This window comes from Eurypyga helias, unplaced genomic scaffold (assembly GCF_000690775.1).
Source record: "Eurypyga helias isolate BGI_N326 unplaced genomic scaffold, ASM69077v1 scaffold4217, whole genome shotgun sequence".
Classification (NCBI taxonomy): domain Eukaryota; kingdom Metazoa; phylum Chordata; class Aves; order Eurypygiformes; family Eurypygidae; genus Eurypyga; species Eurypyga helias.
This window is the reverse complement of record NW_010263518.1, coordinates 1-12,789: the sequence shown is the minus strand read 5'-3', so window position 1 is coordinate 12,789 and position 12,789 is coordinate 1. Positions and strand designations below refer to the sequence as shown.

The 12,789-nt window shown below is 43.0% G+C and overlaps 1 protein-coding gene across 2 annotated transcripts; it reads right to left on the bottom strand.

The window, feature by feature from the left end:
- Window positions 1–379: 379 nt before the first annotated feature.
- On the bottom strand, window positions 380–12,737 carry CASP2 (caspase 2, apoptosis-related cysteine peptidase). 2 transcript variants are annotated; one of them, XM_010156053.1, is made up of 10 exons: window positions 12,588–12,737; window positions 11,524–11,691; window positions 9,770–9,845; window positions 8,324–8,427; window positions 7,036–7,212; window positions 5,815–5,943; window positions 5,269–5,359; window positions 1,267–1,416; window positions 1,070–1,179; window positions 380–514 (listed from the first exon to the last, which is right to left on the bottom strand). In XM_010156053.1, the coding sequence occupies exons 1-10, from the start codon at window positions 12,735–12,737 to the stop codon at window positions 380–382; spliced, it is 1,290 nt and encodes a 429-aa protein (XP_010154355.1). The 2 variants fall into 2 exon arrangements, with proteins under 2 accessions (XP_010154355.1, XP_010154356.1); XM_010156054.1 differs by having other exon boundaries at window positions 8,324–8,418.
- Window positions 12,738–12,789: the final 52 nt, after the last annotated feature.

The following is a 12,789-nucleotide window of genomic DNA, read 5'->3' as shown; positions in this document are numbered from 1 at the left end:
CATTTTCCTTTCAGAAAGGCTTAACTTAAAAAAGTATTTATAGCCTGATTCCCTGTTCACATTCACTTTGCTTACAAATGTCCTTATGTGTCCTTCCAAGGGATGTTCCCACTTCTCACTTTCAGTGTTGATCCTCGTTCCATCAACTCTATACATATGGAGGAAGTCAGGATATTAGTATTTTAAATACTGAACCAAGCTGGATTGCAAAGAGTTGCCATGTTCTTGTAGAAAAAGGCGTCAAGAATTGGACTGGACAGAGAGAAACAAGCGTTTCCTGCTTGCCACCTGGTGTCAGAGTCCTGAAGAATAAAAACGTACATATCCACACTCCAAGTTCAGCTTTGGCAGTATCTCTCCTCCAACAGAGCCAGCAGGTTTATTTTCCCGGCAGATAGCCAGGGAACAGGTAAAGGTCCCGACAGAGTGTGCTACAGTATTCTGACATTTCCTTGCAGCGGTGAAATTCTGTGCCTGGGGCATAACCTTCTCGTTGCTTGATTTGCCTATTCACCTAGATGTGAGGTTAGAAAAAAAATAAAAAAATGACTGGAAAGATGAAGAAAGCAGAAATAAGAAAAGCGTCATTGTTTCCTGTACTCCTAGATTATTGTGTTGAAGTGATACTCTACGTACTGTCTTTGTAAGTCGTAAGAAGGATGAAGAACTAGGGTGCAGCTCCACAACAGCCCAAGTTGCGTGGCCACACTGCTGTTTCACTCCCTCTTACCCCATTTTCTTACTCTTTCCCTTACGTGAGCACAAGCATTTGTCCAGGTACATGGGAAACCAGATCTATTCTTCTAAGCTCACCACGCAACCGCACACATGAAACGGTTCATGTGTCAAAGAAACAGCATTTTTACTTCTGTTAAAGTGCTGTGGGACTGTACGTATATATATATGTATGTATATATAGTTCTATATAAACAAGGCAAGAAGTAATTACTTTGCTGAAAACGAGGCAAGAACAACTGCTTTAATATTAGATTAATTCTAGCAATGTGAAGCACTGGCAGACTGCTCAGAAATCAGGCAAGTGTGGGAAAGGAAAGAGACTCCAGCTCACCTTCACCAACATGTCAGCCACGTGAGTGTCTCGGGAGTCCTCTGCAAAGACAGAGGTGAGAGCCTCGATGTACCAGGATCCACGCTTGGTGTTACGCATGGCCGCGGTGCCTAGGAAGGAAGCGCGTATAATGGTTTCTGGGGAACAGACACAAAGAACCTCCTTATGCCCAAACAGTTAGGGCCTCTCCCCTGTACCTTTCAGACAAGCATATCCACAGATCATATCAGAGCACGTAGGCAGACGAAGCTTGAGATTTTCTTCCTTGTTGGCATCACTTTCCTCACAGCCTGGGGAATCTGACCATTCTTTCCCATCTCTTTGATCCACTCCCCGGTCTGTCTCATCTGGGGGGCAATGAACAAGGAGTTGGGGGAGAAGAAGGACAAAAAAACCCCCAAAACAACACAAACAAGCAACTACCCTGAAATAGTGCATGTAGTTCTCCTGTACTTCCTTAGTTGTGAGCTCTGGTCAGCAATGCCACAGCTGCTGTCAAGCAGGAAGCTTTTGTATGAATATCATGCCTTTTCAGCTGATTTTAAAACTCATCTGCAAGTTCTTTGGCACAAACTATTGCAGATACTAACAAGTGCTGAACCTGCCCAACCTGAAGTGACTGTCAGTCTATGTGCAGATTGGTTTTTTTTTCCCCTCTCCTATGCAAATCATGGGATAACTGGAAAGCAAATAAGTTTCTGATAGTTCTTTATGACACAGACAGATCTGATGCCTATCCCTAAATGTTTCCATTTTCCACTTTTACCTACCTTAGAGAAGTCCAAAAATGTCTAACCTAGTTTGCAGTGCTACCTACCTACTTACTGCAGAACTCAAATGAAAGCTGTAATTTTAGCTGCTGAGGCCTATCCAGGCCATCAAGAAAAAATGGACCAAATGTCTCACCTAGTGCTAAATCCTGATTATAATATCACTTGTTTCAATCAAAAGCGTAAGTTGTGCCATAGTAAAATGCAAAATAATTTGACCCCAAACACGAGAGAGAGAACTCCAGTACCCGGAGATTAGCTTAACACCTAGAACATGTTTAACGCCCTTTCCAGGATTCATTAGTGTGTTAGGACAAGTGTAGAGAGTCTAAACTGCCTGGTCACATGATACAGAGCTTCCATCGTAACCCAGGCTAACTGCTTAGTGGCAATAATAGTCTAGCTATGTTGTAAGAAAAATACAACTACATTTTCCAGTTTTCCTATGTAATTTTGCCTTTTTGTTCTTTTGTTATGAGAATCTACTCTTCTTACTTGCTAACAGCATGGGTCAGGTTCTAGTCTTAGGAGGCGTAAGTGCCCGCTTCGGAGGCCTTCCTGTTATGATGCCTCTAGGTTTTTGTGGTCAGGCTGTGCCCAAGAAACGCATTTGGATTCCTAAGCCGTTTACAGGTGGTGGCACTGGTGGCATCTCATCATTATGCACAGGAAATGGTCAGCTCCTAAGTCAGCAACGTTGTTTGATCACTCCAAAACGAAAGGAGCAGTGAACCCAGGGTGTGATTGTCAGACAGGCTAGACAAAGCTTGTAATTACAGCTTCATAGCTCAAAGTTTCATGATTCCTGGAACCACAGGATGGTTTGGGTGGAAGGGACCTTAAAGACCATCCAGTTCCAATCCCCCTGCCATGGGCAGGGACCCCTTCCACTAGACCAGGTTGCTCCAAGCCTCATCCAGCCTGGCCTTGGACACTTCCAGGGATGGGGCATCCACAGCCTCTCTGGGCAACCTGTCCCAGTGCTTCCCCACCCTCTCTGGGAAGAACTTCTTCCTGATATCCAATCTAAACCTCCCCACTTTCAATTTAAACCCGTTCCCCCTTGTCCTGTCACTACAGGCCCTTGTAAAAAGATTACTTCCATCAGGTTCCTTCCTCATCTCTTTAAGGTAGCAATGCAAAGTTTTCCATTTTTAACCGCATTTTTATGTCTTTTATCACACTTCTCCAAATCATTTTAGTTCTGCATCTTCTTTAAAATTTAGTGCATTGTTCACAGGGTATTTTATTTTTGATAAGGCTCAGGTAATTTTACAGCCAGCCTGTATTACTCATACTGTCATCAACCCATGATGTATAAAGTCAAAACCTTTTTGATAAGAGTGTCAGAATTAAATGTCTTCCTCATGCGTCTTCAAGCACCATCCCAGACAACTTACCAAAGTAATTAAGAAGTGTAAAGCAGTAACACTTTCAGGATATTCCTCTGCATACTTAACCTCTAACTTGTATCACCAATAACTGCCACCCAGAATGACCTAGTCTGTTTAAATTTTACTGAACCTTCTAGATCACTGTTTTCCCAATTGATTTAAGTAACTGCTAACTACGTATTTATCAGTCCTTGATGTTTCTGGATCAACCACTGTATTGACCACAGATGTGACGCAGCCTCGGTGTCTTATTTTATGCCATAGTGAAATATGACTATGTGTGTTTTCCCATTGCCACTGGTTTTTGACCCATGACTGTAGTTGGACTACTTCAGTTCTTTTTTAGTAGACTCCTGCCAAAGGCACTCTGGAAATCAAGCAGACTGTACCACTGCTTCTTTATCTACATTTTTAATGTGTCATTAATACTAGATAGGTAGGTAAGGCCTATTACATAAACTTTGGGAAAAAGAATAACCTATGCATTTCTCTGTTCTTTCAGCTGGTTCCAGCTAACTTGCGTGGCATGCAGAGACTGACCACTAACATACAGTTGTCTATGCTATTTAAATGCTGCCTTTTTAAGAAAAAAAAAAAAAATATATTGGCTTGTCTAACCTTTGAATGCTAACAGAGAGACATTCCTGTTGACAGTTCAATCACTTTGTAACTAGCTTTCCCCTTCAACCTTAATCAAGGTTTAAAAGGTTAAAAAAAAGGCAGTTTTATGCTCTTTTGATTTAAAGAAATTATTATTCCCTTACTTCCTTTTTGCTCAAGTCTCAATCCTTTGCCTATTGCAGCGTCCAAGTTCTGGAGTATTTTGTGTAGCTTAACTGAAACCTTTTTGGGAATAGGAAGGCCAAGCCTGACTTGATGTGAACAGAGCCGTTAGAATAAGATTACAGCCAAATAAACTTCATGACTTCAGTCAGCTGCCACTCCTGGCTTATTACACTTACTTCCATACTGTTACGAGCTTGCATATTCACGTTTGTTCAAGAGTATCTACAGGTTCACTAACGTAAGGAAGACAGTCACATTCAACCCATACTGTGAACATGCACGTCACAGTATCTCCAAATGCCTAAAGGATCGAATATTTTTGATACTCAAAATACTTCATGTATGATTTAGGTTCTTCTCTGCACTGGGACTAAACACAAGTAGGTAACAGATGAAGGAAACATTTTCTTGGCTAGAGTGTAAAATAAAGAAAAGTCAGACAATTGCAAGGAACAAGGGAAAAGGGGAAAAACACGCTAGAAAACCTTCTCAATCACAGGGGGAAAACCAAAGCTTTCTAAGACAGAGTATCTGCAGTTTCACAGCACTTTGCAGGTTCCAAACACTTTAAGGAAAAATTGGGTCATTAGCAGGTCTGAAAGGTAGTTACAGATCTGTGTTTAGTAACAAAAGGAGGGAAAATGAGTAGTAGAATTAAAAAAAGATAGGAGCAGAAAGAGTGCATAAAGAACAGGTCTGTGAGAATCAAGAAAAGAATTCTGTATCTACAACAGACGTGGAAAATGGTGTAAGGAAAGGTCATTTAGCGTTTGAAAGCAGGATAGGCTTAAGGACAAAAAACTGTATGACCTGGAGCATGATAGCTCGAGAGACACCACCACCAGAGGCACAACACGCTCAGGGTCAAAAGGACGGACCTCAGACAAGACCAGTGTTAGTGTACCACTCCATGATGTGGTGGAACTTGATGCGCCGCATGCCCCACTCCCCCTACTGCAGGCATAGCAAGAGAAAGCCTCGATATATGAGTGGGCTATGCGAGTTCTTTATGACTAAGATGCTCTGGGGTCTGCAAGTCAATGCACACACCTCATGCAGAGCAAGACACTTACAGAGCAACAGATGCAGTGGCAGCAGCAGGGCAGAGGGAGGTGAATATGGGTCCCACTTACACCTGAGAGAAGCAAAGAGGAGAGTTGACAGCAAGTTGAATGTGAGGGTGTGTATGTGTGTAAAAGGAGCCTTAATGGCATGCCAAATACATGGCTTTTAGTATTTGGGCACTCACCTCCCCGGCAGGCCTGAATAAAGAACATTTTGGGCTTATTTTGGAGTTCTGGACAGTTTGCATTATCGAAGAGCCGGAAAGCCTCCTGCAACTGAAAGAAGAAAATAAATATTCTCCACCAGAGCCTTCTGTAAGCCAAACTCAGTCCCACTTTGCTTCCCAGTATTTTGATTATTAACTCACCAGTCCTTATACTTTGTCCTTTATCTCCAAACTTACCCTGTGACAAACAGGACCCTTCCTCCCTTTCCCCCCCAGCTCCTACTAAAGTTCATGCACTCTACCTAGTACTTGTACAGAAAGGGAGAATGAAATAACTTCTCCACCTGCCCTATTTCTATACCACTTTCTATCTCGTAGAGCCCTCATAGACAGAACCCTGTCCTTTTCTTTCCACAAGCCCATAATTTTTTCCTTTTCAAAAAATATAAATCCTCAGTTTCGCATCACTTTCCGTTTGCTCTCACTTCTTTTTTTACTCTTTTCACTGTTACTTTCCAAGATCCAATCTACAACAACACAGCACATCAGGACACAGGAATATACCTGTAGTAGTTTGCCATCACTGCCATAAACCCCACCCTCCACACCGTGGGAAAGTAAAGCTACGATACAGGAATCCACATCCCGATGATCTGGAATCTTAGAGAATCTCTCCAATGCATTCTGCATCTCCTGGGAGAGAGAAAAAAAATGCTTTCAGACTTCACATGGAAAGTGGGGCAGTGTACAGAGAAAAACACAAGTGGCCCTCCTGTTATGAAATTAACCCTATGCACATCCAATTTAGAGGACAAAAGATGTGTTCCACAAAAAATCCCAGAGAAGTGCTCTCTTATGCGATATTCAGCCCTAGGATATTATGAAGTAGGAATCAGTTCGGACATCTACACTTCCATATGGCCAACAGGGGGATGCAGCAAGGATCTGAGTTGGCACACACACAGATTCATCACAGAGGAAATCAACGGTCTTACCGAGGTTTTACACCGACACTTGGAGTCTGGCTGGGATATCGGAGCAGCTTAAATACATACTCTGGTATTTCGGGCATTCAAACACTCACGATCAAAATGCAACAACAACTTAAAGTGGCAAACTTTCGGAACTCTGACAACATGGCAAGTGAACAGTCTCACTACGATGGCGCAAAAGCTGCGCTCCCGAATAAACACTTAACAGATTCTGTACCGCTTGGTTTCATAGGGATCTAAAAGGAATAAGAACAAATGAGGCTGGAGAAGGCTGGAAAGAGAGTGGCTTGATTCAGTCAGTCATGGAACACTGCCAATTTTTCCTAAAGGAAGCACAGCCACTTCTCTAGCAACGCAACGACTGAAAGCACGGAACTTAACTGTGTTGGAAGACTGACAATTAGGATGGCAATTGACTCCATCAGTGAAAGCACGTGAAAACATCACTTACACTTGCAAAGAGTAGGTCAAATATTTGCAAAGTTTAACTCTGGCCAGGTGTGGTCTAGAAATTCCTGCCCCTTGCACTACAAGGAGTCAGATCAGACTAGAATAGTACCCCTCGTGGTCCTTCCTGATCCTACTTTCCATCGTGAAGTCCTCTGCCTTCCAAACTTCTTCATATTTGTCAGTATGCTAGCAGACACCATCCCATTTAGCCTTATTCCTAAGTGACAGTTCACATCGTCCTGTTCCTGCTGTTATACCACAGGGAACATCTCAAGATGTTTACGTAACACTTACAAACTCTCATCCATACTGGTTAGGAAGTACTGGGATCCACCCTCCTTACCTGTGCAGTTTGATCATGAAAGACAGTCACTTGATATCCAAGACGCTTGAAAAGCATCTCCAGGGAAGTACAGTCCACATCTCCCCCTGCACGATACTCCAAGTCCTTCTCACTGCTGAAGTGGACATTGCTGAGAATAAGTGCAAAGCCTCGGGGCTCTGATACCAGTTTATATGCCTGAGAAGATTTAAAATTGATAAATTTAGACTACACAGGGAAATAACAGTGCTAGAGTAGGAGCGCAATTATTTTTTAATAAATAAAACAAATGCTTGTATTCCAAAAGGTACCAAAGACAAATGTATTTTCAAGTCTCCACAAGTGACGACCCTACAACACTATTACTAAGATGTTACACTAGCTTGCCGTATTTCTTGTTTTAGAAGAAACATGGCCTGTACACTTCAACCTGTCAGCTAGGTCTTGCTAACTTTTTTTCCCTTTCCCCACCTTCACCCCAGCACAGCCCCACATATTTCCATCACTCCCATCGAAGGCCTCAGCTAACATTCCTGAATTGCTGTTGGGAGCAGAGAGAGATGTAAAATAGCATGTGAGTGCAGTTTTAATAGCAAGGGACTGTCAGTCACTCATCCTGAAAATTATGTGGCTGGCCAAGGTTAACAGGGAAAAAAATAATATAGGAGGGGTGTCTTCAAAACAAGAGTGGGAGGGCAGAGAGGGAGCTTAACAACAATAAATCAACAGTAAATTATTTACTAACACTCCTATACAATGGAAGTGAAATTCAGCCAAAGGAGCATACCAAAAAGGGCGTATACAGAAGCAGATGTAAAAGGAGGCAAGTCAAGCTCAACACTGATGCTGCCTAATTAGGTTTCTCCAACAGACAGTTAAAAAAACCCAAACAACAAAAAATGGGTTGTTTTGCTGTACACAGAGCCTGTGACAGAAGTGCCAAGTGTCAGCACACTGGGTAACCCTATTACACAAGATTATTTATTTTTCTTTAAGCCCACCCCATCACAACCTATGCTTTACAAACGGAATAAATAACAAGTAATTAAACTACCTAGGTAACTTCTAAAGCTGCAGAAGAATAGAAATTCGGGTGGTTCTACCCAGTACTACCCAGCACAGAATCCTGATCTGGTTTTTGAGCCTCAGGAGGGACTCCTGGGTACAAATTGGCCATTAAAACAGCCAAGCCTGTGACTACTAGTTAAAACACAATTCTGGTATCTTTAAGTAGCATGTGTTCAGTTGACATAGCCAAACACCTTGCATCTTTCACATCTGAAGGAGCTTTTCTCCGTCAACTACTTACCAAGTGCTGATGATCACGGTAAAATTCAGGAGTGCAGGACCTCACTGGAGGAATCGGGGGACCATCGCCATTATCCAAGGAATGTTCCATTGGTTCTGTGCAAACTAAACGTTACTGACACCAATAAAAAATTCCAACTACAAAGCCTCTGCATTAAGATGGTAACTTGCAAACCCTGAAGCATGTGGTCTTAGGCATATTCCTGTATCATACTATTCATACCTCTAAGAATTCTTCATCAGGGACCACAGACACACAATGAAACACAGCAGAAAAAACCCACAAAAAGTACCAGAATGGTACACTTATTTTGTTATAATTTTCATCGGCAGCTTTGTGTCTTGCACGTGTTTTAGCCTTATCTAAGGAGTAATAAATTTGGTTGTACGCAGTATGAAAACAGAATTCTCACCTAAAATTAGAGCCCTGTGCTTTCTGTCATTTTGTACAGCGCGTTATTCCTTTCACAGTTAAACTGACAAACCACTGCTAGAACTTTGCAAAGACAACAGCACTTTTCCTTTCATGGAAAAGGCCTCCCATGCTCACTGGATACGCCGATTTTTTTTTTTGCTGGACACATGCACAAGTGATCGAACTAGAACTTTCTAACGTCCTTAAGGTGCAATGCTCGTTTGCAGGCACTCCCCTGTCCTGAAGAAACCGAGCTAATGACATTCATGATCTCCTCTGAAACCCTTTTTCAGCCTTTTGAGACAAGGCTCTCCTGGTTGAAGGAACATATGCTCTAAAAACAACCCAACCCCAAAACCTTTGCATCTCAACAAAACAAACCAGCCACTTGTTCTTGAACACCAGGAGAGCTCCTAGTAACCCGCATACAGTTAAAGCTGCCGTTAGGGAACATGAACACTCCCGGAATTACCAGAGGCACCATGAAAACTCCCAAGGAGATTCATTCCATCTATTTCCCTCATCTAAGCCACAAATGCTTGCTGAAGAAAAGCTGATTTGCTGCACTCGACAGAAGCTGCAGAAATCTATGCTGGGGCCATGTAATATATAAAAGGCCTTGTACTTAAGCTTACTTGCTAACAAGAAAGTCTGCGTTAAAGAGTTCTGCCACAAATCAGTATCTTTTCACAGCTGTAGTTTAATTAAACTCTATTACAAATTTTAAACAGGAAAATATTTGAAAAATCTAAAATTTTACTGACATGTACTGCTTAAAAAAAATTTCCTGTAAGAATAAATGAAGCTGACTAGACACCAATTGGGTTGTCTCTACTTCCCTTTCACTTTCTAGCCTAATTCTGCCTCCTGCATCTGATCACAGCATAGTCAGTTCACTGTCAGGTTTGTATTCCTAGCATCAGCCAAGTGGTGGCAAGCTTATTTCTACAACTTAACTAAGAGAGTATGAAGAAATTGGAAGAAACCAATGAGATAGCTGATCACGTATCCATGATGCCATGTGCGACTCACCGATCCGGCGCGATCTCTTCGCATTACATGACTCGCTGGCAGGGAACGGAAGACTTGATTTGTGACAGTGTTCAAGCTAAAAGACACCCAATAAATACATTAAAAAAAAAAAAAAAAGGAGTAGTGTGAACCAGCTGGTTTCTCCTCTACGGTACAGCCCTGTTGGTATCACGCAACAAAGATACATGTATTTACATACACAATATATGACTTAAAAAATAAGATTATGGTTCACATCCAAACACAACATCATGACAAGATAGCAGCATTTTCTGTCAGTGCAAAATTCCTTCCCTTCTTTGCACCTCTCTACTTCTACCCAAACCCCCAGTCTGGAAACCCTACATTGAGTTCATACCCTCCTCATTTTTGCCCAAACGTGATTTATCCAGTGACATCGACCTTTTTGTTTGCTTTCAAGATTTCATTGTTTGTATAGTAAAGCACAATTGAAAAGAAAAAAATTGAAGAGGTAGTCTCACAAATTCTGTGTTTTAATAAGTGAACATGTCTGCTCAAAAATACCCGGTCTTCCTTCTTTCAAATAAAGTATGTTTACTGTGAGATTCCATGCTGTCAGTGCACTGAGAAAACTGAATATTTAGTAAATTCTCCCCTTAATCCAATACAACTGCAGGTAGCAAAAAGGTGAAAATAAAAATAACAAAATAGAGTCCCTCTCTCCTCAAAAGACAAGACTAGCTTTTAGTAGCTTTCTACTCAAGAGGATCACTGAGCACTACAATAAAAGCTTTCAGAGAAAATACTTTCTTCGCAGCTTTTGGGTTCTCGACAACACACTAATTAAGAACATGTTGGATGCAAGAACATCTAGGAACCCCGTGCAGTTCAACCATGAGAAGTGCCAAGTCCTGCACCAGGGGAGGACCAACCCCACGCAACAATACATGCTGGGGGCCACCACCTGGAAAGCAGCTTGGCAGAAAAGGGCTTGGGGGTTTAAGTCAAACATGAGCCAGCAACATGACCTCGACACAAGCAAGGCTAGTGGCATCCTGGGCCGCATTAGGAGGAACGCTGACAGATCAGATCAAGGGAGGCGATCCTTCCCCTTTGCTGAGCTCTGGCAAGGTTGCACCCTGTCCTGTCTTCAGTCCTGGGCCACTCCGCACCAGGGAGATACAGACATGCTGGAGAGAGGCCAACAGCAGGCCACAAAGATGATGGAGGGACTCACGTGAGGAAAGGCTGTGAGAGCCGGCACTGTTAAGCCTGAGGAAGAAAAGGCTTGGGGGGATCTTATCAGCGTACATACACAGGCTGCAAAGAGGACAGAGAGAGGCTATTTTCAGTGGTGCCCAGCGACAGGACAAGAGGCAAAGGGCTCAGCTGAAACACAGGAAGCTGCCTCTGAACATCAGGAAACACAGCTTCACTGTGAGGGTGACTGAACACCGGAGCAGGCTGCCCAGAGACACTGCGGAGTCTCCTTCCTTGGAGATACTCAGAAGCCATATGGATGTGGTCCTGGGCAACCTGCTCAAGGTAGCCCTGCTCGAGCAGCAGAGTTGGACCAGAGGAGCTGCAGAGGTTCCTCCCAACCTCCAACATCGTGTGATTCTGAAAATTCTCTTCTTCCCAAATTTCTTCCCCTCTGCTTTTATTAAGGCCACTACAAGTTTTAATTTGCAGCGAAAACCCACCCTGTCTGTTATAAACACTTACTTTTCCCACTTCCAAAACATCACTTTGTGTCCAAACCCAATCTGAAATGCAGTCCATCCATGTCGTACCTTTGCAATCCCATGGCTCAGACTGGATGTCGTCTTCAAGATCACTGCCTCCAGATGATGCTGTTTGGTTTCCCGCAGAGCTTCGCAGAAGGCTGAGAAGGCATTAGGGCCTCTCTTGGGCAGCAAATTGAGGAATTCCACATTTTGGCTGAAGCTCCCAGACTTGGCCTAGGTGCAGAGAAAAAACAAAATCCACAAAGTAACACCTCAACACAATTCATTTTGAATGAAGCTTCAGAACAACTCAACTTTTTTTCCTTTGTACACACGTTTCACCACTATGCTTAGCTGCGCTAGACCCATTTTTATAGCTTTTCCTACTGGGTTTCACTCCCACTTCTTTCTTCTGTTAGCTCAAGGCAGAGTGCACAACAACACAGCAATCCATACGTTATCACACAAATTAATACACCCTCGTCCCTCTCGACTTTCACTTACAGTTACTTTTGGAGCAGTATCCATTTCCCTCATTGAATCCACAAGCTCCACAACACGTTTTTACTGCTGCCCATCGGTTTATGGTCTCATGCACCAAGCACACAAACCCCTCAGAAGGCGCTAAGTAAAATGCTTATTTTATACAGTCGATTCAGGAAAGATGCTACATACACATCAACTGTGACGTTTAGAGCAATGAAGCAACATACAATAATACATGAGAAAAAGTAAAGATCAAAAATTAAATGTATGTATCTGTGAAACAGCCCCAGGAAGTTCTAATTGTCAGAATACTAAGAGGGCATTTGCCAACAAACTGTAATTTATCCAATAATAGCCTTCCTGGTGAAATTTAAACCACACCAGAACATCACGTACTAAAACACTGGGTATCAAAACTCATTTTTATCAATTCCATGGAATCCATCCCATATTTTTTGGATGACCACTTGGATCCAAGCGCTCATCTTCAGGTGGATGATAAGAAATGGTTGGCGAGTTGCACAAAAGCAAGGCCTCACGCTTGAAAGCACAGGAAAAGCAGAGGGAAAGGAAAGCCTGGAGTCGCACGTGCACATTTTAGGCGGGAGCGAAGCGCAGCGCGCGGTGGCGCGCAGCCTGCCTACCTCTATCATTTCCATCATCTCCGTGGTGATGACGTCCTTCTCTATCATGTGCTCCATCAACTCCTTTAACACCAGCTGTTTCGCCAGCAGCACCCGATTCCTCTTGAGCGCTTCCTGGTGACAGCGCTGCATGCCGCACGCCACCAGCATCCTGGCGGGGGGGGGCAGACCAAAGCCAGCCTTAACGCCACGCGGCCCCCTC

What these genes read in the sequence shown, in the direction of transcription:
- CASP2 (XM_010156053.1), bottom strand. Translation starts at nt 12,737, where the DNA reads ATGCTGGTGGCGTGCGGCATGCAGCGCTGTCACCAGGAAGCGCTCAAG. An exon ending in ACCGTGATCATCAGCACTTG is followed by an intron (nt 7,213 to 8,323) that starts GTAAGTAGTTGA and finishes AAATCTTCTCAG; the next exon opens with GCATATAAACTGGTATCAGA. An exon ending in TGGCTGACATGTTGGTGAAG is followed by an intron (nt 515 to 1,069) that starts GTGAGCTGGAGT and finishes CCTCACATCTAG; the next exon opens with GTGAATAGGCAAATCAAGCA.